This window comes from Hermetia illucens, chromosome 3, assembly GCF_905115235.1.
Source record: "Hermetia illucens chromosome 3, iHerIll2.2.curated.20191125, whole genome shotgun sequence".
Lineage (NCBI taxonomy): Eukaryota > Metazoa > Arthropoda > Insecta > Diptera > Stratiomyidae > Hermetia > Hermetia illucens.
Window position 1 is genome coordinate 151,423,386 of NC_051851.1, and position 27,966 is coordinate 151,451,351.

At 46.1% G+C, this 27,966-nt stretch overlaps 1 protein-coding gene across 1 annotated transcript in view; it reads left to right on the forward strand.

The window, feature by feature from the left end:
- Window positions 1–27,966, forward strand: part of LOC119651725 — a 613,458-nt gene that overhangs the window by 555,811 nt on the left and 29,681 nt on the right. Inside the window, exons 10-15 of the mRNA XM_038055449.1 lie at window positions 8,104–8,240; window positions 15,084–15,189; window positions 15,260–15,529; window positions 16,361–16,651; window positions 16,779–16,913; window positions 17,340–17,456. Coding sequence (XP_037911377.1) covers window positions 8,104–8,240; window positions 15,084–15,189; window positions 15,260–15,529; window positions 16,361–16,651; window positions 16,779–16,913; window positions 17,340–17,456 — 1,056 coding nt within the window. The remainder of the gene's footprint in view (window positions 1–8,103; window positions 8,241–15,083; window positions 15,190–15,259; window positions 15,530–16,360; window positions 16,652–16,778; window positions 16,914–17,339; window positions 17,457–27,966) is intronic.

Sequence of the window (27,966 nt, forward strand, 5' to 3'; positions counted from 1 at the left end):
CAGCCCAAGATTTCGTGCCGCCTGCTCGATCTGGATGAAGACAGATTGTACGTCCCGATTCGTTCTTCCCATGATGTCGATATTGTCAGCGTAGGTCAGTAGTTGAGTGGACTTTACGAGGATCGTACCCCTCGCATTTACCTCAGCATTACGGATCACTTTCTCGAGGGCCAGGTTAAAGAGGACGCATGATAGGGCATCCCTTTGTCGTAGACCATTGTTGATATCGAATGGTCTTGAGAGTGATCCTGCTGCTTTTATCTGTCCTCGCACTTTGGTCAGGGTCAGCTTAGTCAGTCTTGTTAGTTTCGTCGGGATACCGAATTCTCTCATGGCCGTGTACAGTTTTACCCTGGCAATGCTATCATAGGTGGCTTTAAAGTCGATGGTGCAATTGTTGTCCATATTCCAACAGTTTTTCCATCGCTTACTGCACAAAGAAAATCTGATCAGTTGCTGATTTGCCTGGAGTGAAGCCTCTTTGGTATGGGCCAATGATGTTCTGGGCGTATGGGGCTATCCGGCCTAGCAATATAGCGGAGAATATCTTATAGATGGTACTCAGCAACGTGATACCTCTATAATTGCTGCACTGTGTGATATCTCCCTTTTTATGTATGAGACAGATAATGCCGCTTTGCCAGTCGTCAGACATTGATTCGCTGTCCCACACATTGAGCACAAGTTGATGAACCACTTAGTGTAATTGGCCGCCTCCATATCTAACCAATTCGGCTGTAAATCCATCGGCTCCTGGCGACTTATGATTTTTAAACCGATGAATTGCACGGACTGTTTCTCCAATACTTGGTGGTGGCAGTATCTGTCCACCGTCTTCAGTTGAGATAGACCTCCAACTCGCCGATGTTCTGGTTGTTCAGTAGGTCATCAAAGTGCTCAACCCATTGCTCCAATATGCCGATTCTGTCGGAAATCAGATTTCCCTCTTTGTCTCGGCAGGATGAACATCGAGGTGTGTAAGGCTTCATCCTACTGACTTGTTGGTAAAACTTGCGCACCTGTTGCGGTTGCTCCCTGTACTTTTTGAGTTCACAGACCTGTTGGCCCTCCTAGGCTTTAAATACCTCTGGTCAATGCTATCAGGCAATAAAATTGCTTCACGCATCAATGCAATCTGCATAAAGTGGCGTTCCACAACTGGGGTTCTTTGTGATCGACGTATCAACGAACGTCTAAAGCTAAAATCTACCGCAACGTCGTCCGTCCTGTCGCTCTCTATAATTTTGAGTGTTGGCCGACTCTAAAAGACACTGAACGGCGTCTTGCGGTAATGAAGCTGAAAATGTTATGTTGGGCGGAAACGTTATGGGGTTGCACCGATCGTGGAAAAATTGCAAGAGAGGCGCCTCCGATGGTATGGTCACGTAATTCGCGCTAACGAGAATTCACTTGCCAAGATTGGTCTGAACATTGAAGTCGATGGTAAACAAGCAAAAGGCAGGCCGAAACAACGTTGGCTGGATACGCTGGATAGGGATTTAAAAGCCTCAAGATTGCATCCAGATCAGGCATTTGATAGATCAGGCTTCAGACATCGAACCCCATTGCGTTCTTTCTCTTCAATAGTGGGTTCAGTTTTCCATATTCATAAGTTGAACTAGCTTCCACCTCCGACCTCAATAGAGTACTGTAATGCGCATCAATGAAATGCAAAGCACACTGACCCCATTCCCAAAAAATTTGGCCGCCTACTAGTCTCCGCATGGGCCATTTCCATATCATACATACCTTACCGACCCAAAGCGACAATTCCAATCCACAGAGTTTTGCCTACGAATACCAATCAGGATCAACCATTTGACGTAGTATTCATAAAAAAGTCCCGCGTAACATATGCCGGTGCTCCAACTTGATTATGCCTACATCCCTGGAGGGCAAGGTAAACAAGCTATGCCAGAATTCAATCAATTACATCCGTATCCCAGCTTACATGCGTTATTATACACCTACATACGTAGAAACTCCATAAAAGCCATCATTAACCATCTAAATAACAACCATAAAAATAGCAACTGAAATCTACGCTAACTTCTTTTATTTCATTTCATCCATTCCATCTGCAAAACTTTCACAACAACGCCAACAACACCAACAACGCATATCGTACCGTATCCATATCACTTCGTTAATTATCTTCCGCAAGATTAATTGCATTATGTCCTGGTTCTTATATGAAATTCAGTTCACTCTCCTTTTTCCTTATTAGGCCTTTGCCGGCTCCTGCCTATATCCTTTAGTCAGAGAAGGATCTCTAATCCGTAGTTCATCTTTTCGAGGGGGTGTGCAAATACGCTTTGTTGTGTAATATCTATCCCCGCGTGGATGAGACGTGGAACAAGATGGATACAACAATAACTAGTGAATCCTATGAAAATTTTCACCAAACGTCGGAGATGCCTATAATATCTACGTATCCACATGCTTGGATATATGAAGGAACAGGCGTGGATGTATCCATCCGTGGATTCATGGGAAGCATACGCAAACAAAGAGGCATCGTCTAAATTGTCGGAATTAACTTTCTTACCGTCTTTTATAGTAAGATTAGTTAATATCCGTTTTATAATGAAGAAATTCAGCTGGAAATACGCAGGGAATGAGCATAGCAAAAGTATTCAATAAATTCTTTAATTAAAATTCGGAAATGAAGGAAATGATGCGCTGATGGAATGATTCGCTGTAATGCTCTCCAGAAATATCTATTTCGCCTTGAACGGAAAGTGGCGGTTTTTGTTCGTGGAATTAAACTTTTCCCATCGATTGTACTCATTCCTCAATTTGAATTAATGAACGTTGATCAATCCATCGCGAAAGATTTATTATTATTCTGTTAAGGGAAAGTGGCACCGCGCCCTTAAAGAACTATTGTGCTCTTTTACTGGCTATAGTGTACCTATTGATCATTGTATCTCAAGCAGGCCTGTAACCGTTAGGAACTTTAGTACGTTCCCTACTTCCAGATCTTTCAGCTTTACATCTGGTATTAAGTGTTCTCTCAGATGCCCCGACCTACTTTGCACAAGTGCCGGACACTCTCCCAGGACGTGTATAGAGGTTTCGTCATTCTCCTCACAAAACCTGCAAGCAGTGTTCGTAGATATCCCTAGCTTCCCTAGGTGATAGTTCAGCCGACAGTGACCAGTGAGAATTTCCACTATAATTCGGAAGTTCTGTTTGTGAGGTTTAAGCAATCCTTTATGCGCATGGGTTTGTATCCCCCAATAAGGACCCTGGACTACTCCATCCTTGGTAGGCCCGCTCAGTATAGCTCCCTCAACCGTCTCTCTTCATTTCTTAGAGTCATAGCCATGAAACCATTTCCGATTCTACAGAAGGTTTCTGACCCGTGTAAAGGCGTCCCTGCTCCCTTCTTGGCTAGTTCGTCCGCTGGCTCGTTGCCTTCCAATCCAACATGGCCTGGAACCCAAAGTATCCAGACCTTGTTTAACAAGAGTTCACCTGGTTGGACCTATGTGAGTTCACCCAGTTGGACCTAAGTGCCTTGATCGCTGCTTGGTTATCGGTGAGAATAGCTATGTTCTGCCACATCACTCCATCCGCAGATGAAACCTAGGGGTTTAACTGCCTGGAGAAGAAGCTCAACGGCTGCCACACTTGGTTCACCTTTTGATAAAGAATAGCACCTACTGCGATGAGAGAGGAATCAACAGAAACGGCTAGGGGTGCATCTTGTAGAGGAAATGCCAAGAGTAGAGGGTACTGTCGGCCAGTTGTTGAGGGGATGTGTCACACGCGCGGACAGCCAATCTCTCGTGTGCCCTTTATTTTGGGGCCAGACAAGTATGCGTTCAAAACGAACTGGTTTTGGGCGGTCTTGGGCGGGAAACGGCGATAGAAGTTTAACATGCCCAAGAACCTCCGCAAGTCCTTCACAGTTTTCGGACGCGGGAAGCTTGTGATTGCTTGTGCCTGCATTGCGCCAGGAGAGATAAATTCGCCGAGGAATCTCACCTGTGTCTGGAGGAACTTGCATTTCTCAATGTTTAGGAATAAACCGGCCTCAAGGAGACGTTGAAAAATGCACTCAAGATGAGCTTAGTGCTCCGACTCTGAGGAAGAAATGCCCAAAATATCATCCAAATATATGAAACAGAAGTCGAGGTTTCACAGGACCGAGTGGATGAACCTTTGAAAGGTTTGCGCCGCATTGCACAACCCGAAAGTCATCCGTGTGAACTCGAAGAGTCCAAAGCTGGAGCTACAGGGATTTGGTGATAGGCCTTGGTTAAATACGAAGTCGAAAAATGCGGCAGTTTGCGCAAAGTCGTGGATAAGCGGAATAGGATATCGGTCTGGAACAGTCTGCGCATTTAGCCTTCTGTAATCCCCATAAGGGCGCCATTCGCCGTTTGGCTTAGGAACCATATGGAGTGGGGAAGACCAACAGCTGTCCGAAGGTCTGCAGATACCCTGTTGCATAAGTTGTTCAAACTCTTACCGTGCAATAGCCAGCTTCTGGGGTGGTAGGGGGCGCACCTTCGAGAAGATAGGAGAACCAGTAGTGTTAATGTAGTGCTCCACATTGTGCTCCACTGGTATTGAGAGACTACACTCGGTAGTAATCTGACTGAACTTTTGAAGGAGTGCCTGAACACGAGAGTCGGTAATGTCCTCTAAAAGTACGAAAAGATTATTACTTGGGTGAGATGCCATTTCGCCCGACGAATTAAGTTTGGTCGTGGGATCTATAAGAGACTTGTTTTGCAAGTCCACCAGCAACCCATAGTAACACAAGAAGTCTGCGGCTAGTATGAGGAAGCTGACATCCGCCAGGATGAATCGCCACGAAAACATCCTAAGCAAGCCAAAACTCACGTCCCCTTGCCTATACCCGTATGTCTTAATTCGGGAGGAATTTGCTGCCGCAGTTTTAACGATTGACGAAATAGTCGATGGTGCCGGGGTACGGGAAAAACCGAAACCTCCGCACCAATATCTACGAGATAACTGCGCCTACTGAGAGGCTCATAAATTGTTAGACGACGTGGCGCTGCGTTCTGGGTCGCAGTCGCCAACACCTCCCGCGGAGCTAGTTTTTTGAGGTAGGCGCGAATTTACACGGGTTCGTACATTTGGTGGATTTCTCGCCGAATCTGCGATGGTACCAACAAATACTTCGGTCCGTAGGTTGTACTGACGCCCTTTTCGAGTAGAAGACCGCGAGCGAGCTCGCCACCTGGCGCCGGAATGCTGAGCGTCCAGCGTCGCCCTGATTTCAGCCATACTGGTCACTAGTGCGCTCTGGGAGCCGTCGCAGCCAGAGTAATTTTAACAAGTCGTCGTCGATCTTGCTCCCACCCAATTACCTCATTTCGCGAAGCAATTGGCTGGGAGTTCGATCACCCAGCGACAAAAATGCCAGCAAGTAATCCAGCTTAGCTGACTCACTTACCGACAGGCGTTTGATTAACTCGGTCTTCAACAGTGTGTAGGAGGCCGATTTCACAATGTCGGCTTTCAGGGGGATGGACCCCTCATTCAAACCTACAATCGCGTGGTCAAATTTGGCTGCGTCCGCCATTATTCCGGAAATGTGGAACTACGCCTCCAAATGAACGAACCACGATTCCGGATTCCGTCGCCAAAATGAAGGGATGCGGACAGCGAGGGCGGTTACCTGAGGGTCTGATGGGCCTGCGGCGTCTTGATTGTCAAACGACATAACTCAAACTAAGTTAACGACGCGAGTGTTGTCGAATACGCGGAGGTACCGGATTCTAACAAAGCCCTGCACTGACTACGGCAGGCCGTAACCACAAATGCCCGCACGAGCGAAACGCAGACAGCAGCAACGCACCCCGAAGCGGATGCGTAGACCAAAGTGAAAAGAACTCGCCAGATTCCTGCTCATTGGCTCAAAGTACATTTTCCTTGGACCAATGAGACCAGCACCCGCTCCCTCTGCTGTGAGGGATCCGTCAGTGTACCAAGTAATCAGTTGCTGGTTTAAGCCGTATATCACAGCCACGCTCTCCCAGTTTGTCTTGTTACTCCAACGTGTTTCAAACTTCTTATCGCAGTGAAACCTCGTTGTCATGTTATCCCTTGGTATCAGTAATTCGGGATACCGCCTAGAAAGGATATCAATCTTCCTTCAGTTAAGGCAGCTCCCCGTCTCGCTGATACTACCGGCCATCCTGAATATTGTCCTCTTCGTCTGCATCTGTATGTGCAGATGAAGAGGGGTTAATCCCGGAAGGATGCCAGTGGCCGTGTCCTCATTGCCCCACTGATACACACGCAAGCCAGTCTTTGGAGTTTATGCGCTGAGTTCGGTTCTTGCTGCCCAGATTACCGCTCCATAGGTAACCATTGGCCTTTCTATTGCAGTATATATCAAAAATAGTGTCTTCGGGCTGCAACTCCATGTTTTTCCTACCTCGTGGCGATAAGTGTTTCCGATATGTGTCTTCCAGAGCGATTTTTGGTCTAACGTAATTCCCAAATATTTGACCTCTGTTTCTCGTTTCACCTCCATATCATGTAATCTTATGGCTCACAGGTAATGAAGCTTACGCCTCCTAGTGAATGGTACTGTGGAGGTTTTGGCTGGGTTGATCCGCAGTCCCACCTTCCTGCACCAGGCACTAGTAACCCTTAGTCCAGTTTGGATTCTATCACATAGGGTATCTTCATATTTGCCCCTACAGATTAAAACAATGTCGTCCGCGCAACCCTGGAATTGTATTCCAGGAGGTCGTCCACTACCATATTCCACATGAGCGGCAATAGTACCCCGCCCTGTGGACAGCCTTGAGTAGTATTCATGACAATAGAATTTATACCTGTCGATACTTTTATTCGCCTGCTTTCTGGCATTTTGGCCATCCAGAATGCCTGGGTGTTTCCCACTCCCTTGCGGCTCAGGGCATCTTGTATCTCTGTGTGCGATGTGCTGTCAAATGCTCCTTCGATATCCAAAAACACGTGCAGTGCGATTTCTTTTGTTTCTGTGGCATCCCGTAGTATCTCTGTCAGCTGATACAGAGCAATTTCAGTTGACCGTCCTGCCCGGCAAGCGTGTTGACAGTGATGTAAGGGATTACGCTTTAGAACGTAAGTTCTAGTATAGTTGCCTATGACCTTCTCCACCGTTTTGTGTACAGACGATGTTAGGCAAATTGGTCTGAAAAGGATCCTTTTTACCCGCTTTCGGAATAAAGACCACTTTTGGCCGTCTCCATGCCAGTGTATCCCAGTGCTAAATTCCCCCTCACCACCCTCAAAAGAGACTCTAAGAAAATTCCTAGGCCTCTCTGGATTAGTACTGGGAAAATGTCATCTACTCCGGGAGATTTCAGTGGTTTAGAAGTTCCCACTGCTAACCGTAGCCTAGCTTCTCAGCATATCTCTTTTGCTGGTTTCCAGTTCTCCTTTCTTCTCGTTTTTATTCGTTGTTGGGGTGTCAGGCAGAATATTGTCGCTTGCCACCGTGGGGTAGAACCCCAAGAAATGAGTTCTGTGAAGCAAGTGTACCCTGTCCTCCTCATTCTTGGTAAAACAGACAGAGGATGTTCTCCAGTCTTTGGCTGGAGCTTTGCAAAATCTGGTTGCTTCTGTGATCTGTTCGATCCCTTCACAGAATTCCCCGCAGTCAGTGCATTTTTTTACCTCTAACAGTCCCCGGTTTGTTTTGCCTGATTGAAGAGTTTTCGCGCCTCTGTTCTCATTCTAGCCAGGTTCCTATTCCACCATGGTACATCCCTTGATGACTTAAGCCTTAGCCGGAAAGCTGGCCTCATATGCGTCAATGACGACTGTGTTGAGGTTTTCCACACCATCGTGAAAGATACTTTGTATTTCAAAACGTGCACCCGGGCGTCTGTCGAGATATTTAGATCTATCTTAGCGTCAAAATACTAAGCATTAGTCAAGAATTTTCAACCCCAGCGAAAGAAGAGTTTAGTAATGCAGATTTCGACTAAGTTTTCGTCTATATTTTTGAGCAATATGATACTGTGAAACAGTAACGTATTAACAGATATTCCCATTTATCTTTTATGTATCTTTTTAATTTTTTTTTTTCAATTTTTTTTAAATTAAATAAAATTTCTTTTCCAGTCGGTTGTGACGAATCAACCTAGCCCAGTACGGGAAGGATCGGAATTCATACTTTCTTGCATAGCACGTGGATCACCTGATATGACATTCAGATGGTATAAAGATGGATTCTCTGTGAACATCTCGTTGGCAACAAGGTAAGCAATCTCTTCTCCCTTACCTTACTTTTTGACTTAATATTGATTGCCTTCTTTCCCTGTGTTGTGAACAGGGTAAAAATAATAAATCCTATTAAGGGAAGTTGCACTGCGTCCTAGACGAAATACTGAGCCCCTTTTACTGCTAACGGGTGCCTATTAACTATAGTATACCAAACAAGCATACCCAGAAATTTTAATATCTTCCCTATTAACAAGTATTTCAACTTATTGTTTCCTGTTCACTTCTTGGGGGAGTTTAGGAAATCCACACAGTGGGATTATGCTTCATTTTCACTATTATCAGATTTAAACGCTGTGCAAGTGATAGGCTGATAGCAGCGAAACAAAGAAACGAAAACAGAAACCCATGACGACTGAGATGCGAACACAAAACAGCGAGATTGGGAGGCTGACGCTCTGCCCCCTCAACCATCGCACCGTCAAGTATTTCCACTTGGCATCTAGTATTAAGTATCTTGAAGAAAAATCTCAACCTACTTTGCACAGGTGCCGGACATTGTCCCAAAATATGTATAGAAGTTTTGTCATTATCCGTACGGAACTTGCAGCTAGGGGTCAGTGAGTATCCACACTGCAATTCGAAGGCTCTTCTCGATGATATTCCAGCAATTCTTTCCCCACATGAAAGCCTGGACTGCCCTATTTCTGGCAGGTTAGCCCAGTGAAGTTCCCCAGAAGTTCCTGCTGATTTTTCAATACCGTAAAACTGTTTCAGATTCCACAGGAGGGTTCTGATCCTTAAAGAGGCATGTCTACTCTTTTCCTCGCCAGTTCTTCCGCTGCCTAATCGCATTCTAACCCAATAAAGCCTAGAACCCAGAGTATCCAAAGCTCAAATGCACGAGTCAAGCGTGTTCAGACTCTCAAGGGGTTCCCATACCAGTTTGGAGTTCATCTAATTGAACCTGAAAAGCAATGTTCTGGCCCCCATTGTTCCTTTCAGGGCTGAAGGAGGCACATCTGTCTGTGACGTATATCTTCGCCGAAATATAAAAACGAGCTAACCCATTGGTTCAAAGTACGTTTTCCTTGGACGAATGATCCAGGCGCCCGCTCCATTTGTTGTGAGGGACCCATCAATGTTCCAGCTAATCTGTTCTCCCAGTTTGCCTTATTACTCCATCGAGTTTCAAACTCCTAATTAAAGTGAAACCCCGTCTCCGTCAGTAATTCAAGATACCTGGAAAAATACCAATTTTTCTTCGATTTAGGCAGCTTGCCGCCTTACGGATTCCAGTCATTCTGAAGATCGCTCGCCTTGCCTGCATCTATATGTGCAGAAAGAGAAGAGTTAATCTTTCAAGTTTATGTAACTCCTTGGTCGTTATTCTGAGTTCAGCTCTTTCTTCCCAGATTATTAGGTAATCATTGACCTTATTATTTGCGGGGTGCATCCTCCCCCCCCCCCTTCCACCTGCCAATTTCTAGTTCTTCCTTACTCCCCTTCCGTTCGTAATTGGGGTGTCATGCAGAATGTTGTCACCTTTCGCGATGGTGTAGGATCCCGGAAATGAATTCTTAGAAGCAGAAGTACTCTGTCCTCCTCATTCTCGGTCAATGTCTCATCTTCCTTGTTATGACAGAAAAAAGATATTGCCCTGTCTTTGGTTATAGCTTCGTATGCCCTGGATGCATCTGTGGTTTCTTCTATCCATTCACAGAATTCGGTAAAATTATTGCGTTTTGGCCAGTTTCTAGTTTCTTTTATCCGATTGAAGAGTTTTCTGACGTTTTTCTCATTCTAGCTAGATTCCTGTTTTACGAGGGTACATTCTTTAATGACTTAGCTGTCTTAGGCGGACAGCAGGCTTCATATGCGTCAGTGACGACTCTGTTGAGGTCTACCACCACTCTTTCCAGTTCCAGGTTGCTACTCATATCACCGCTGGTTTCTGAATGAGCTTCATTGTTGCTCAGCTACTTTGCGTTGGAGTCATAATCCATTCTCCTGGGATTCCTTACAATTCTTTTTATTTCAGAGTTGACCTCAATGTCGAATATGATTATTCTGGATCTCACATAGAAGACGAGTCCGTTCATTAGATTATTCCCTAGAGTTATGTCTAGTACCTCTTGTCTAGTGCTTATCACGAATTTTGGAGAGTTCCCAATGCTTATTGCAAAGAATAAATTCAAGAAGGTACTCACCTCCTTGATTAGTTTCGCTGCTTTCCCAGAATTCCTGATGGGCATTGACATTGCAGCCGAAGAGAGATAGTACCACCTTCTTCTTGTAAAACTTCACCAGTCTAGCGACTAATTCCGGTGGGATTCGGGTGTCCTCTCCTAGCGCTGTGGCTTTAAGAAGAAATACTGTCACCATTTAGATTCCTGGTATGTCAACCCCCACGCATATCGACTATTTGGCTCCTTTCCAGCCATTCCGCAGAACCCTCCGTCGCGCAGCCCACCAGTATATGACCTGGTCGAACGTGTATGTCGCTGAACACGAGCTTCGAACTACATCCCTGGTACATCTGCTCTCGCTGAGGCCGCCAAGAACTAATGAGTCTCCGTTCGAATACAGTCAGCTATCCCTGACTACAAACTATCCAATGGGCACGGTTCACATGTCACCTTGGATTAGGGGTAGTATTTTCTGACTCCTCAATCTAGATCCCTAACATTTAGTTAATAATAGGGCCACCTCGTGCAGTATGACCATCACCTCGTGCAGTTCACTGTATGGCCTCTTGAACAGGATAAGACATCAGTAGAGAATCTCTCAATTGTTAAAAAACGCCAGGAAATGAGGGCTTAACGGTTTCTTACCAGGGCAGAGGCAAATCGTCAGACGCTGCCTCACCTCTGCCCTGGGAGCAGCGTGGCTGAAGCGACTCGCAGATGTTCAATGCTCCTTTATATAATTCGCAGAATACAGCATGACTATGAATTATATTGAGCACAAATTCGCCTGCATTAAGTTGATGCGGACTTGGGACCCCACAATTTTCAAAAAAAAAAAACATTTTCAGCTCTGTCCAAGCTCTGATCAATAAGGAAAGGACAAGGGGAATCTAAGATCTTCAAGGCAGTCCGTGGGTCTCATCGAAGATTTCGTTGAGGTCGCCAAGGAATTGCTTACGCACGCCTGGCCTAGAAACTTTCGTGGCCGAATTTGTTGTGTGTTTAGACTCAATGGATACTATGCAGAACGAGCAGACTATGCCGCCGAGGGACTGTCAAGGACGGAATTCCACCTGACTAGTTCGTCACCCTGCTCATTCCACTCTTTGACCGTGTACTCAGGAGGGTAACTGTAAGCGAGTCTTCCTGACTATTCAGCGCATCTGTGTCTTGCCAAACCAGCTTAAAAGATGTCGTCATCAAGTAGGCGGCCCTAACGGCCATTAACCGACTGAAGGGTGAGACCCCAGTTGCAGCTTTGTCGACTGCTACTTTGATTTTCTCGAAGAAATTAATCTTTGAATGGGGCATTTAAACCAAGGTATTTAACCACTAGTTGTGACTGTATAGTCGACTCTCCTGGTCAAGATGACAACAATGAGCGGTTGTGCATCCGCTTATCCGCCACACCAATATGTTAAGTCTACTTTGCGTCTGTTCCATGGAGCCTCTGCCAAGAAGTGCGCAACGTCATTTGCATAACCGATGAGAAGTGCGGCTCTAGGAAGTATCGTTGCGCTAGTCCCGACGTATTCTCCATTGCCTCTAGCCCTTTTACATCTTATAGAGCAGCGGTCTCTCAAATAATCCGTCAATATCCACAAGAAATTGCTCGGGACACAAGTTTTCTAAAACTCGCCACCCGTCCAACGACGGTGCCAGAGATTCCGACGTAAAAGTTACATCTGGGATGCTTCTTTCGCAACCTGGTTATCGAAATGTTAGTCCACGTATTTTCATGGATGGGTTTCTATATGAGGCATGCCCATTCAAAGGCCCGAACATTAAAGTCACTCCCTATTAGGACTCATCCAATCGTGTCCAAAACAGCGTGCGCATTGAGCCTGTGTTCTGTGAAAGTCCCGCATCATCTCATTATCCCACATCTCGAAAAAACCATTCGGTCTTGGAAAAGCACCCGAATTTGAATCTAGTCCCGAACCCACATGGCAGTAGTACCCGATAAGTCAAGATGCCATAAAGCCGAGTCCCTGTTCCAGTATTGCTCGTTGAATAACAGTAAATCAACTCTTACATTCGCAGCGAATTCCACCAGCAACTCGTGAGCGGTTGCACTCCGATGCATGTTAATTTGTAGGATACGGATCATGCTGGCGCGTCCTAGCCCTTTCCAATTCTGCCCTGAAGGCTAAACACCGCCCCGAAACGACAGTGTGTGCAACGCTTTCACCAGACACGACACAATTCTTTAGGAAAACGCAACTCGCTTTTTCCTTCCGAGTCTTCGCTTGGTGACCTACCTTACCACATCTTGGGCATACTGTACTCCTTCGGATCCCTGGCAAATTACCGACGTGTGTTCATAGTTCAGACAGATGTAGCACTTGGCGGGGTTATCTACACTGGTACTCTGCATACTATCCATTCAATTTTCATTTTCCCACTGTTAGGGAGTTTCCTCGCGTGTAGCTCGTCGACCTCAACCACAGCAAGTTTTTGGCCCCCCGCATTCACAGAAGTGATACCTGCCAGGGTATTGGTTACCTCTTGATATTCACGCTTTATGACCTCCTTCCACAGACTGTTGGCTTATTAATAAAAGGGTTTATATTTAAAATTACGTCTTGATTGCAAAGTCCAGAGACATTCCAGCAGCATCAGCTCCACTTTGGAAACATCCCTGACACCATTAACACTAAGTCATGGGCATACACCGCCACCTTCACAACTCTTCTCTCCCTTATGCGTAGAATGGCCCCCATCACTATCAACCAATGCACCGCAGAGATCGCAGCGCCGCGGCTACATCCTGGATCAAACTTGATTATCCCAGTTCTGCGTAAGATACCCTTCAAACCCAATTATGGTTAAGGCTTCCTTGATGGTGTTCGTGATAACGTTGTTTAATGCTCCCTCTATACCCAGGAAGGCAGCAATAATATACGCTTGTATTGTAGCAACCCCTCAACTGTGCTTATTACCCGTGAAGAGGGCTTTCTGCGCATTTACCTATGGGTGTCCTGAGACTTAGATTTAGAAGCTCTCCCCACAATCGTCCTTAAATTGAAGTCGAAGACGCACTCTGTGATCTTCAACACACACTCTGAAGTCTTCAACAAAAAGTGAGGCCGATTGGTTGAGAGTCCTTGGCGGACCCATTGTCTCACCTGCCGGCTTTCGGCATAAAAACTACGTACGCGCGTCTACACAAATGTGGTACATATTGGTAAATCTCGACAAGCCACGACACACCCGTTCCTTGCTGCTTCTGTACCATGACGGACATTTGTCATCTAGGCCTGGAGTTTTAAATGTGGGAAAGCTGTTTATAGCCCAACCGATTTTATCTTCTGCAATTACAGATTTGATAATCTTACACGACCGGGGCTGCATACCCTCCAAATTTGACTTTGACTCTCAGTCCTCCTCACTGGTGGGGAAGTGCATCTGTCTGAACCAGTAGCTCCAGGGTTCCACCCAAAGATTCATTCCAGAAGCCCTCCGACTTTTTTAGAAAGGATGGGCTCCTAAAGTCCTTGGACAGAATCTGACTGAGTCTCGCATATTCGCTGGTTCTTTCAATGTTCTAACAATACCGCTTCTTGGCAGTCTTGACGGCTGACTTGTAATTTTTCACGCAGTCCTTGTATGACTGCCAATGCTCGTGTCAATAACAGATATTGAGGCTGAACCAATCTCCATTCCAACACGGAAGCAATGTCTTCTTGCTGTATTCAGCACGGACACACAAGACTTTGAAGATGATTTTGAAAGCCTTTTCCAGAGCTCTACCTCTAACTCCAGTTCTTGACCAAACTTCATCCGGTCAATCCTCAGGGGGCCTCCGAAAGGGTTAGAGACCTCTGCAGCCCGACATATACTGAAGAACATCCAACTATGAACTGAGAAGAATTTCTGGTCAGACACTCTCTAGTATTCCAGCCGTCACACGTTCGAGCTGGGGAAAGGGAAGGATGGTGCCCTGTCCCTGTTACACACCAATAGATTTGTGTTAATAGTAAAATGAAAGATTGACTCACTTGTTTCGTTGATTTCTGGGATTCACCAACGGATATGCCTAGCATTGGCGACGGGGCCTATCAACAAGTTGGCCTTTTTTACTGCAATACTGCACGCCAAGTATTGTAGTTTTGCTGGTGGACCTGATCAGTAATCAACCATGTAAGCGGAGGAAATATACACGTTCTTCACTCCTGGCTGTCACAACTTGACCACGATTAGGTCCCTGGAACTTAGACGCACAGAAACGTGCAGGGACTTCCTTTCGGCAAAAGGGTAAGTATTTGAAACTGAAGGTACCCAAGGTATTCAGAGTCCGCATTCCAGAGACCAAGCTTCCCATTAGCCACGCGGCGCTTGGTATACGCTGTTCCCCTCTGGCTTGGGGTCCTATTATCACCTTCTCCAGTGGAGGGAGGACCACCCCTGCCCGATCCGCTTGCCCCTAATACATGACCAGTAGGCAAACTGACCCTCGTCTGTTGGCTGAACTTACTCCCAACTCAGCGCTCCATACTCTTGGTCCATCCGAAGACGGTTTCTAGTGGCTACCAGGGGAAAGTCATGTGAGGATTTATCGAATTATGCTACCTTAACCTGAAGCATAATCAAACCAGGTCAACGAGAGTGGCATTTGTGATATTTGCCCTAAATTTTTATGTTTATCCTTTATATTTTTTAAGTTTCTAGAAATTTCTTTGAATTTTCCAGAGACATTTGGACTATGATGTTGCCACCGGAACACAAGAATGTCTATACTTCATTACTGGGAGTTCGCTCAGCTAACAGATTCGACGATGGACTCTACACCTGCGAAGTAAGTCTCACTGTCTAGAAGAGCCAACTAATACCATTCTCTGACGAAACATCTTTTCTCACCCTGTCAGGTTACCGATTGGGGAGCACGCCAATGTCGCTCAATTGTGATTCGCGTGAAATCACCGCCACAACTCCGAATTGAACCACCCAGCGTGACAGTATACCGTGGAGACTCCCTCAATATACGCTGTCTCTCCCCAGAAAATGATCACCAACGTTACGGCCAACTAGGATACAGCTGGACACGTAATGGTTTCCTCTTTCAATCGAATCCAAGTAATATCACTTGGGAAGACTTATATCCTGATGGGAGTATTTTGAGGATAAAAAGCATACAAGTGAGTAGATTGTAGGTGAAACTAGGATTATTTGGATGACCAAGACACTAAGGCATAAGCCTTTCACTTAAGTGGGATGGAATTGACGGAGCTAACGACTTAATTTAGCAAAAAAATCAAGGTGGTGACCTTCTCACTTACAACTTACCAGCGCTTGCTTTACATCATTTTCATTAGCCTCTCATATTCTTAATCTGGACCACCATAACTCCAGCATTCAATGTAAACGAGAACAGCCAGCCCACAGGCATCTGAAAGCCAATACTTACTCTGAAGATATTGTTTTTTGGTTGCCAATATAAATTACCGCCATTACCGGGCCAAGCATCGTCCCAACGATTTCATCAGGCTCAACGGCAAGCTGTAGCCACTCTCAGTTGGCCACAATCTTCGCACAACAGCAAATTCGTCCTTATTTATTCAATAATTAATTGGATAATCAGAAATTACGTGAAGGTGTACTAAAAGATTAGATGAGCCTCATCAGACATCTAATCCAGGAGGCAATAAATAAAGGCTGTGCAGGACCTTTGGTAATAGGCGAAGAGAGAACTACAGAAAGGAAGAAAAAATGTATGCAAAACAGAGGGAACACTAAGCGTAATTAAATTTGGTGGTAATGTTTCGTCATTATTCTTTGGGTTCCCTTGTCTAGTCTGTCACTGGCTTATTGCCTTCGGTGTTTGTTTAAATTGGATACAAGCAGGAGTCATGATAATTGATTGTAATGTCTGGCAGTTTCGGTGAGAATTGCTGGTCATTTTTTTTGCGACGATTCGGATTTCAATCCTTTCTCTTGCCCAACTCACTCATCCTTTCTCGTCCTTGCAGAAATCCGCCGAGTTCACATGTATTGTGTCCAACAGTGTAGCCCCCAGCTCCAAAAGCGTCCATGTAATCGCCATCGATCGCGGGACCATCGAACTGTGTCCTACAAATTCCGCATTCGGAATCAATTGGCCATCGAGTGCACCAGGACCTCCAATTGTTGTAAATTGCCCGAAGCGCTACGAAGGACTCGCCAGGCGTACATGCGAACAACACGATATCGGGAAGGCTGGCTGGCTGGTCCCGGACTTCTCGGGCTGCGTGGCAAATGAGGTGGCCGACGTGTATAATGAGGTAAGTGGAGAAGGACCGCTCGAAAGTGGTGATAAATGGTGCGAAATTTAAAATTCTAATATACACTTTTCTGACATCATCCACCCGCCTGGTGAAACCACCCGACCTGACGAAAAAAACGTTACAGTTCCAGGCATTGACTTCAGGATACCAGAACACAAATTGTTTAAACATTTTGCAAGCGTGCCTCGAATATGTTATGCGTCGCCATTTGAATTTCTACCCGGGCGAAGGGAATTTTTTGCTGGATCTACTACAAGAGGTAAGAGACTCTGCATATTTACACTCCCCTTGAGAAGGGATATGTATTCACCGCCGCCACCCCATCTCAATCCTGCCACTACGTGATAGAGTTGAATGAATAATTTCCAACTCGCACCCATTCTGGTCTCCTGCCTACACCTTTATGTACAAATAGCATCCCTGGCTGGAGCTATTTCGCAATCAAAAGGTAGAAGCCGAGCCTGATGGAGCCCTAAATGGCACGAATTCAAATTCACGCGTTGTCCCGTACTAAAGGACTAAAAGGTGGCGGTGGTGAATCGAAACGAATTTGATTTGTATTCGTTTTATGAGCCCTTTTAAGCCATTTCCCTGCATTCAACACATCCTCTTTGGTGTGATAGGATCTCGTTACTTACGAAACCTTTTTCTCATCTTATTTGTTTTCTTCATCTTCGTCTTTCAGGTGGAAAAGTATCTTCAACTAAAGGGAACTCCTCTGGAGAGGGAAATGGCATCGGAGATTATGTTACATATTCTGGATAAGATTATTCAAAGTGTTCATGCGTTGAACAGTTTACAGGTATTTGTGTCTATTACTAGCATTTATTCTATGAGAAATTGAAGATTTTTGTATCTTGTTAATGCGCGAGAAAAACAGATTTAAAGCCGAGTGGTGCTGCTGAGATTTTCCAAGGAAAATAAAGTGAAATCGATTGCGGAATTGCTTATCCGTTGGAAAAAGCTTTTAGTATTCTGCATGAAGGAGTTTTGTTGCTCCAAGTAGAATTCCACAAAGAGATGAAGGTCCGGAGAGTCTAGCATTAGTACCTGCCATGCAGGGACCCTTCTAGGGGCCAACTACGAATTACTGGGTTGAGAAGAAATACTCCCAGCCCCCTTTGGCGCATATACTCTTGGAGGCCCTCTCAGTTCTCATGGTAGCAAATAACCTCTGATGATGCTTCATGGTAAGAGCCACTTTAGATGTAGACTCGAGTCTGATCCCCCTCGTTGTGGGGGTACACTCCCCACCGCGTTGATTGAAATCAGCTCGAAACCTTTCCACCAATCAACCTCCGCTCAGCGTGCAATACAAAACGTCGGACATCACCACACCACACTGATACAAAAGACAAGGAACTGGTGGTTGCCCACCACGACCACTGTGGCCATTCGCCCATCATCCAGTAGATGAAGCAGCGTCGAGGAACTGCCTTTCCAGCACGCATTAGCGCATCCAAGCGTATCACTACCAGCAAGGCACTAACTAAAATCTACGATACCGTCCATGTCAAAGTGCGCTGGACAGACACATAGGACAGGAAACCAGTCCACCCCCGACTCCCTCCCTGCCCCGCGGTACCACCATAAAGTATTATATCACGGGGCGGAGTCAGCTCATTCTAGCTTAGTCACCTTTCTTCTATACGCGGCGCATGTGACCGCGCTTTTCTCCTCTCCTCTGCCTTTCGCAGTTTGCTCTGAATAGATACGACCATGGAATTGATCGCATCCCAATTTTCTTGTGGTGCTACCATTTTCGACACCAGATTTTTTGCTATCAGCACCTCTCCTAGAGTCTCCTATAGATTCCTCCTTTCTTCCACAAATCTCGGACAGTGGATTTCACGGCAAGCTTAGGCCTTATTCGGTACTCCGTCCAGGCCCGGCACTTTACTGTCTCCTATTCTACGGTAGATCTCCAGCAGCTCGTCTCTGGTGACTGGCGGAATTTCCATCATATCCAGAGGCGGTTGAAATGTGTTGATGCTCTCCTCTTGCTGGGGGATCACCCCTGGATGACTTTCTGCAAGAGAGTGGGGCAGGTGATCTGTGGAGATGAACGGCCTCTGAATCGTCCCATCACGATTCTATAAGCACTCCCCTACGAGTTTACATCCGCTTCCGAACAGAGCTCCTTAAAGCATTTCCTCTTGCTTGAGGGTTTTGCGGGCTGCCTTATAGGCGCACTCTTACTGCCCCTGATCGACTCTACCTACTGCCCTCTGAGCCGCTCTTCTGGCTCGGTGGCAGGCTGATCGAAGGCCGGTCAGTTCATCATTCCACGAGTAGTTTGGTCTTCTACTGGGGAATGAGCACCTCCTGGGCATGGAAGCGTCACATGCTTTGGCAATGCATTGAGCCAGTTGGACGGCTCTTTCCGTGGAGGCGCCTGCTTTATCAGGTTGATCTAACCACACCTCTATGAAGGCCTCCTCATCCAAAGATTTTGCAGACCAGCCTGAAATCTTTTTCGATTTTGGGCATGATAGCTCTTTGCCCTGTGGCTCCACACATGTCTCGAAGAAGATTGCCTGATGATCACTGTGGGTGTAGCGTTCGCTGACGTACCAGAACATACCACGCGCCAACGGAGGGCTGACAAAAGTCAGGTCTACAACCGAGCCTTTCTGAAAGGAGTTTACAGCACCTTCGTTAGCCAAAACTGCTTATATGCCATCATGACGGTCTCTATATGGTTCACTTATGATAGCAATTTCCATCTCAGATTCGAACGTGGTCTGCTCAAGTAAATCCTGAACGACCTTACAATGATTCAGATTTATTTGAATAAACCTAATTTTCTCATTGCAGTGAGCGTCTTCCTAAATTCCGGACATTTACCACTTCCGGCAATATGCCAGTTATCCTGTCCCTCTTTTACTTTGCACAATAGGCATTTGGGGTCCCTATTGCACTCTATGGCAATATGGCCTTTCTCCTCACACCTTCTCCATCGATCACATCGATCAATGCTGCTGGTGCATGCCTTCACGAAATTCTCAAACATGAGGCATTTAAAGCACCTCTTTAGTGAAGCCTGCTCTCTTAAACGGCAGAGAGCCCATCCAATCCGAACGTTTCCGGCAGCTAACATCTTCACTACTTCCGCTGGTACTCGTACTGTGGCCGTTTGAGTACCACTGTAGGCTTTTCGTAAGCTCACAACAGCCTCCTCGGTAAGTTCTTTGAACTTGAATTGCTCCTTCAGAGCAATACTAATTTCTCCTTTCGATGTCACCCCCGACAGGGTTATTCCTTTTATACGTTCCTTCATTGTTGGCGTTTATTGACCTTGCCTGCGCTTTATTATTCATCGTCTTTGGCAACGATAGAGATCTCAAAGTTGACGAGCTTCTTTTGAAAGGATCCCTTCCTTGTTCCTGGAGCATCTCCTGCTATAGCGCATCTTGAACATATGTGGTGGGTGTTATCACGACTTTTGTTCTCCAACTATCTGCCTTCAGTTCATCTTTGTTTGGTCTTGTTACTGGTGTTCTCGGTAAGGTCGTACTTCGCTTGAACACCTCCGTCTCCAGATCCAAATCACTTGTAACATTATATGCCAAGGTGCCCAAGTTGTCCACCACCGAGGCACTCCGGTCGAGGGATATCGACGACCGAGAGCCTCACTCCCAAAAGCCCCCGTTACTGGGGCTCGGAGCCCCTGGACCGTAAGTTTACTCTTTCTCTCGTCTTCCATAGTGGTTTTATGTTCTGGGTATCCTTCCCATAGACATTCTGGTCCACGCACCAGAGATGAGCAAACACTAGCCCATGCACAGTCAGAAGTGAAAAGTGCATGAACATTTATTTACACAGTCAGCTGGGGTCGCACCTGATGGGAGATTTGTCCACTCCTCACAGGAGGCCTTTGAGTCTGCCCCACACAGAACACAACCCTGACTAGATTCATTCAAGCTGCCATTCCTCATCAGGAGCGAGTCCATTTCAAACCCAAGGAATTTCCTTTGGCAGCCACACTTTTGATGTTCTGATATATCTGCCCCAACGTTTCCCACATGCGTTCCATCTGATCTGCCGCTTAGGTATAACACTCTTGTTGTAATCGAAATGGGCGTATTAGGTGCACGATAGGTAGTAGCTGTGGGCTCCGCAGAAGCTTCACGTACCACATATTCATTCCACTCATCATTTCAAGCTTCTATAATCCTTTACTAGTCGTTGAGGTACTTTACTTCCCCCTTTCAGGGAAGTATTTCAACAAACATATTGGGTGACGGTGTATAAGCTCTACCCCATTCGAAGACTGCGGTTTTATTCTTCTTTTGCTTCTAATCAAGATATTTCTAACAAAGTGTACCTCCAACCTGCTCAACTTTACCAACTTTGTCGCTAAATGTCTAAATTCACGGCACAAAGTGCGTACTATCTACCCCGACTTTGTGGAAGCTTTCGACATTGTAAATCACAAGATACTTCTGTCGAAACTCTTGTCTCTAAGCGTCCACATTCCGCTTGTTCCAAGGCTTGCCTCTTGCTTTTCCAACCGATCCTGCTGTGTCCCCCCCCTCTCATCTGGCATCCCACAAGGATCTATTTTGCGTCTTTTTAAGGTTTTGTTTGCAAAACGTGGCCCACTGCAACTTTTTTCGCGGCTGTTTATATTCGAGGTAGGAGATAGGTAGGTAAGCATATTTATATTCGAGGTAGGAGGAGTATGAACAAACTGTGGCATGTTTCTTCGGCGTTGACTCCGCCTTCTGGCGTTCAAGCATTCCGTACGACACTTCGCTATTTCAGCGTTCCACCAGTAGTTAGGGCAACGCTTCCGAGAATGTGCACGTCTTGGCATGGAAGCGTCACGTGCTCGGTATATCTGTTGGGACAACTGCGATGCTTTTTCTACGGCCGTTCCAGTAAACTCGGTGTTCCACTGCAATACCTCGAGAAATGTATCCTCAACAAGTGCTATTGATGACCAACCTGTTTCTGGTTTCTTCAGGTGAAGATGCATTGTTCTGGGTCCCTTTTCAATAGTAATATATATCGCCTGGTGGTCCCTAGGCATATATTCTTCGCTAACATGCCAGTGTAGATGCTTGACCAGCGAATTACTTACAAAAGTAAGGTGTACAACGGAGGCTAGCTCTCCACGCCTAAAGGTGTTTACGCTTCCGATGTTAGCCAGGGTCACGTTTAGGCAGGAGAAAACCTCGAGTAAGATTCTTCCCCTTTCATTTGTTTTCTGGCTTCCTCACTTCATTGCCCAAGCGTTGAAGTCGTTAGCAATAACTTTGGGGTTGCGATCTTTGGCGTCTCCCACCAGTCTATCTAGCATGTTGCAATACTCTGGTGTTGTCATACTTGGGGCGGCATAACAGCTGTATATGTAGAGGTCATCGATCTTAACCCTTAGAAAATCGTGTTCGCGATGCTTCATTGCTTAGTGTAAGGCTCGATTGCCGCAAGCTCACACCGCAACCATTCCACCTGTATCTGCTTCCCAGACGCCGTGATGAAGGCTTCTGTATTGCTCGCAGACAATAACAACATTGATTTCCTCTTCATATACTTTCTGTGCTAGCAGGTCCTGGGAGGCTTGGTAGTGATTTAGATTCAGCTGAATGACTCTCATTTACGTAGGGTACTTAAAGCTATCCTGGTGCTACCCGTTATGTCGTTACAATCGTGATTTTTGGTTTCCCTGCATAGAAGGCGATGAGAGTTTTCACTGCTGTCCTTCGCCAAATGAATTTCCTCTCCACATCTTCGACACAGTTTAGATCTATCAATGGTGCTAGTGCAATCCTTCGCGATATGACCGAATCCGAGGCATTTAAAACACTTTTTTCGTGGAAATTGCTCACGTAGCCTACACACGGCCCAACCGATGCGGATTTTACCCGCAGACAGTGCTTTTATAGCTGGGGTCATACACATAGTTAGGGTCGCTGTCTGCGTTCCACCGTACGCTCTCCTTAGGCTCTTGATGTCCGTTTTCTGCACGTCCTCCAGTTTCAGTTGGTGTTTGAGCGCTGCACAAATTTCCTCCTTGGTAGTGACCTCGTCAAGATCTTTACATTCTATCGCTACCATTAGCCGACTTACGTGGACGGTCACTTACTTGCCCAGTGAAGCCTCTATATTCCTTTGTAGGTCAGCGTGGTCCTTCTTTTCGTTCGATAGTTCGAACAGCAATCCTCCTTTTCGTATTCGCCTTATTTGTGTTACATTGTCGCTAAGCTCCTTCAGCGTAGGATCAGCCTTAACCCTTCGTAAAATATCAGCATAGGACATACCCTCTTTTGCTGTTATTATCACCGCTTCTTCACGGTTATGTTTTGTGATCATTTTTCCTGCTTTACCCCGCTCCTTCCTTGGTTTAACCAAAGTCCAACTTGGGCTCGGATCCCTTTGGTTGTTGGCTCCTTTTACTTCAGCATTGTCCATTTTTTTTTGGCGGGGAATCCTACCTTTTTAAGGTTTTGTTTGCAAAACACCTCCCTGCCGATCGCCTGGTAGTCAAGGTGAGTGTAGTCCTGACTAACATACCAAGAAACGCTCCTTATCAAAACGGTGCTCACGTATGTCAAGTTCAATATAGATCCCAGGCCTCTTCATCTGAAAGTGTAAAATGGCCCAATATTCGTTCCTGGAAGGTTTGTTATACGTAGGCCTATAGTGACGTTTGGACCGTTTGATCCTTGACTCAAGTATCACCATCTTGGCTCATCAATTATGACCACGTCGATATCTTTCTTGCGGATGTTATACGAGAGAAAGTCCTACGCCGCCTGGCAGTGGTTGGGATGAATTTGTATGAATCTCATCTGAAATTCGCATTCAGCGCTCTTCTGTATTCCGGGCACCCGCTGCTACCAGCAACGTGCCGGCAGTCCACATCCTCCTTCTCTTTACACAGTCAGCTATTAGGGTCAGCTCCACAGTCCTTGCTAATATAGTCATTCTATCAAATCTCCTGCATTGCATAGAGGTATCAACCGCTCTGGTAAATGCCTTCGACCTAGGACCAAACCAAGTTATTTAAAACACCTGCTAGCCTCTAAAACGGCTTCCTGCCATAGGGACTTTCAATTTGGCTCAAGAATTTGTTTGCTGTTACATCCCTGAATTTCTTGAGCTGAACCTCCTTTCTGGGAACGTCTAATTCGGTTAACATTATCTCCCAAATTGGTGAGTTCTGGGCCTGCCTTCATGAATATTAGCATTCCGCTCTTCCAGCTTTCCCTCGTTTGGAGATGATGATAATCTCTGGTCGTACCCTCGTTTGATCTCTTTTTCCGAAGTGCCACCCTGCTTCAGGTTTCGATATCCCCCTTATGAAGTCCACTCACTATTTCTGGTATTGCTTCGGCAGCATCAGCCACCCTTCTCAGCTGCTCCACTTTCGTGGAAGTTGAGCCCTCTTTTTCTTGAGGTTTTTTTGCCGTAGTGATTTGATCAACCATTCTTAAAGCTTCTACGATTGTTTCTCCGCTCCTGTGTTATTAATTGGCTTCACTTGTATTCCCTGGTTTACTTTTTCGCATGACGCCTTCACTCGTTTTTCATCCTTGGCCTAGGCGATAAATACGACCCCCTATTGATAGCTGCATAGAACTCACTCTGGTAGTTAGACGTTATAGTCTCCTCCTTTCGGTATCCTCCCGCTACGCTCTCCATAACAGGGGTAGCACTTTCAATCGCGAAAACTTCTACCCATAATGCTGGAGATATACCAATAGTTGAGCTTCTTCTGAAGGGGTCCGCCGATGGAACCAGTTCTACTACCTCCGATATGCTTGTAACATTTGCAGCCAAGGTTCTCCTCTACTGAGATACTAGGCCGTTGAATTTAGATACCCATGAGCATCATGTGCTGACGTGTATTCAAGAAATCATTAGACATTACTTCGGAGATAGGAAACTCCTTGGCCATCTGGAGAGAGTTTAGTCTACTGCATGGCGTAGCCAGCAATGCATTTGTCGCTCCTCCTTAATGTGCGACCTATCCACTGCCCATTCCGCCTTCCAATCAAAGTGTGTACGAGTGTCAAACCTGTACACCGACCAATTTTTGAAATAGGGTCAGACCAGCGCACTTCGATGATAGGACGCAAAGAATTATTCAGGAATGATCAGAGCCTTTGAGTAACAATGGGGTTCACTTTCCATATGCTACTCCCATATAATAACACCGAAAAAAACACTAGCACAGAACAGTCTTAACATGATCTTTATGTTGAGATAACTGCATTTCCAGATTTTAGACAGGGCAGCGAAAGCAGATCTCGGTGTCGCCATCTGCAGGAACCACGTTTCCTAGATATGCAAATTGATCGACGTCTTCGATGCTCTGCCCATTAATGCATGATGACGCGTCAGACTGAGAACCACGGTTTTCTCGGTGTTTGTCTTCACTCCATCTCTATCTCTCTTTCCAAATCCAGAGCCATTTCGCCAAGGCGCATGACTCGATAGGAGACCGAGCAGATGTCATAAACGTAATCGAGGTGTTTGAAGAAAGATGTCATCATCCATTGAATCCCTGCACGTCCTTTGGACAAGGCAGCATGGAGAACGACACCGATAACAAAAAGGCAGGATACAACTCTGGCAAACTCCGCTGCGACTTCAAAATCCTCTGACATTCTACCTCGGTGAAGCACGTGACATTTTGCGGCACCATATGTCAATCGGAATGCCCCTCCTACGTGGGCTACTCCAGTTGCACTCCTTGTTCACACCGTCGAAAGCTCTCTCGGTGAAGAGCAGATGCAATAAAGATCTAAACTCTGAGCAATATTTCAAAATGATCCGTAGGGCAATGATGTAGTCAGTGCAGAAAGAGCCGGAGCGGAAATCAGTCTGCTCTCTCTCTATCAAGCTTTCGAGATGTTCTTTAATGCGTTCTAGAAATATTTTAGCTAATAACTTTGCAGCTGGTCCCTCAATTGTCACAGGCAATTATTGAACTCGAAACGGGTTGCCTGTTTCGTTCTGGGAACGCAATTCCCAAGATTCCCGTATGAATATCAGAAGCAGATCTGCAGTAACTGCAGGTGCAGCGACAAATAACTCTGTCAAGCCCAGCGGCTTTACTCCGATTGAATGCATTGAAGTGATTTCTCCTCTGCTTGGTCGATATCCGCATGCTCACCGGATGTGATACCGCTAAGAACTATGGTGAAGTATCCCTTCCACCTCTTCAGTTCAGTCAATTATCGTGGATATCAGTCAGTCAACCGTTGACGTCTTTCACAGGACATCGAAAGATTTGCGTCCACGTCGAATCTTTCTAGTAATGCGATATACACTTCTGAAATTATCGCGTTCTGGAACATCTTCCGCTTCCCTAACTAGTGCAATAGCAATTTCTATCTTTTCACGGCGTATACTAGGCTGAACTTCTCGGGATTTTCCTCGCACCGGAATCGGAGCGCAACACGCCCGCCATCGCTCGCAGCGATGACTAGGACTTTCAACCCCTTCCATTTATCGATCCGCTTCCACGATTTTGGAGTCAGCCAAATCTTACGGCGCCCCTTGAGAACGTAGTCGACTAACTGTGTAGTACCCGAGAAAAGAGCATTTTTGATGGCAGAACAATGATCATTGAAATTCTAAGGCAGGTTACTCAATATATCTGCCATCCGATCAGCAAGATAGCTCCAAATAAATGTAAAGTCGCGGAGTGCATTTAGGCACACAGTGTTGGACTCCCGGTTTGGCACGAAGTCGGACTACTAACGAAACGCCTCTCCATCGTCCGAGAGCAAACCTCAAACCGTTTGTTACATTACTTCAGGCTAGTTCCCGAACTCTTCCGCCTTGCTGAGCCTTCAAACCAGGGAATTCCTTTCACTAACGGGAGGAAGGAGAAGAGAAGCGTAAGTTCGAAGAACCCTTTGCCATGCGCCTCCTCCACCGGTCGAGCTCTATCTTATTAGCAACGAGGAGGACCCGAACGTAATCGGCACTACGGCTCCACCTATCAGTACTCCTCAGCATCTCCTCGACAATGCAGTCTGGAAAGAGATCTCCTTTACTTAAATAGAGGTACTGACGAGTCCCATCCTACCTTCTACAAGAAAAAAAAGTGTGGTGGGCGTCGTCCACAACTCTATTGCAAAACACAAAATCCGGAGATCGTGTCTTTCCAATCTTGTGCAGGTAAGACTGAAAACCTCCATGCCCACTTAAAAACTGGATAAAAAAATAGTCAATCTCACCATGCTTCCGATTCAGCCACGCACCTAAGTTGCCAATGAGCCGCGCAGTCCATCTGCCTCTAGTTTCATTTTGCCAACCGAGTTGCCACTCTCCTACGTAGCATTGCCGTTCTTTACGAATAACAACCTCCCTTGACTCATCTCTCGTGCGTTTGTATATGGCTTGACACACTTTAGCAAGAATGGCAACGGGGATCACTCACGCGATCACAATCACGGCCGGTTCAGAGACAGTGAGGTAGGCAGACGCCACCCGCAAAGCTTCCCGTCTCTATACTTGCGAGAAACGTTTACGATATACCTCCTTGCCAAGAGCGTCAGCCCATACCTCTGCGCCGTAGAGCAGGACAGACTGCATTAAACTCATCAGGAGACTTCGCTTTTTTCAGTGCAAGATTGAAACCATGAGTAGCCATGCATCCTCCTACACGTTGCACCAATATGCCAAGTCTGCTTTGCGCCTGTTCGACAGTGCATCCAGGATAGCCGACCAACCGCGACTCTTCTGGCATGTCGAGTTTAAGTAGACTATCATAGGAAGCGTTCCAAAGATCAGGCTCTAGGTTGGATCCCTGTGCTACCCCCGACGTGAGCTCCATCCTCCTCTTAGCCTCTAGTGTTTCATAGAGCAGGGAGCATTTCCTCAGATAGTCCCTCAATATCCGTAAGAGATAGTTCGGCACGTGAAAAGTATTGTCTAGTGTGCCTAGAATGTCTTTCCAACTTACGGAATTAAAGGCGTTTCCGACGTCAAGCGTTACAAGGAGCACCACCCGTCGAGTGCGGCAGCTATGTGCTTCCGCTCATCGAACGGCATCCACAACTTGCATGACAGCATCAACTATGGATCTCCCTGCTCTAAAGCCAACCTGCCGGGGAGATAAATCTCCAGCAGTACGTATCGCTTCAGCGAGTCTACTTCTGATGGGCTGTTTGAGCACTTTTCCAGCAGTGCCAAGCATACATAGTGGGCGATATAAAGAAGGCAACTCAGAGTCGCCTTTCCCTTTGTGGATCAGTGTAAGCCTCACCGAATGCGCCGAGTAGCAGTTGGAGTACTAATTTGTATACCTCTGCTGACGAATGCTGGCGCCTTCTTGCTTTTCATAGAGA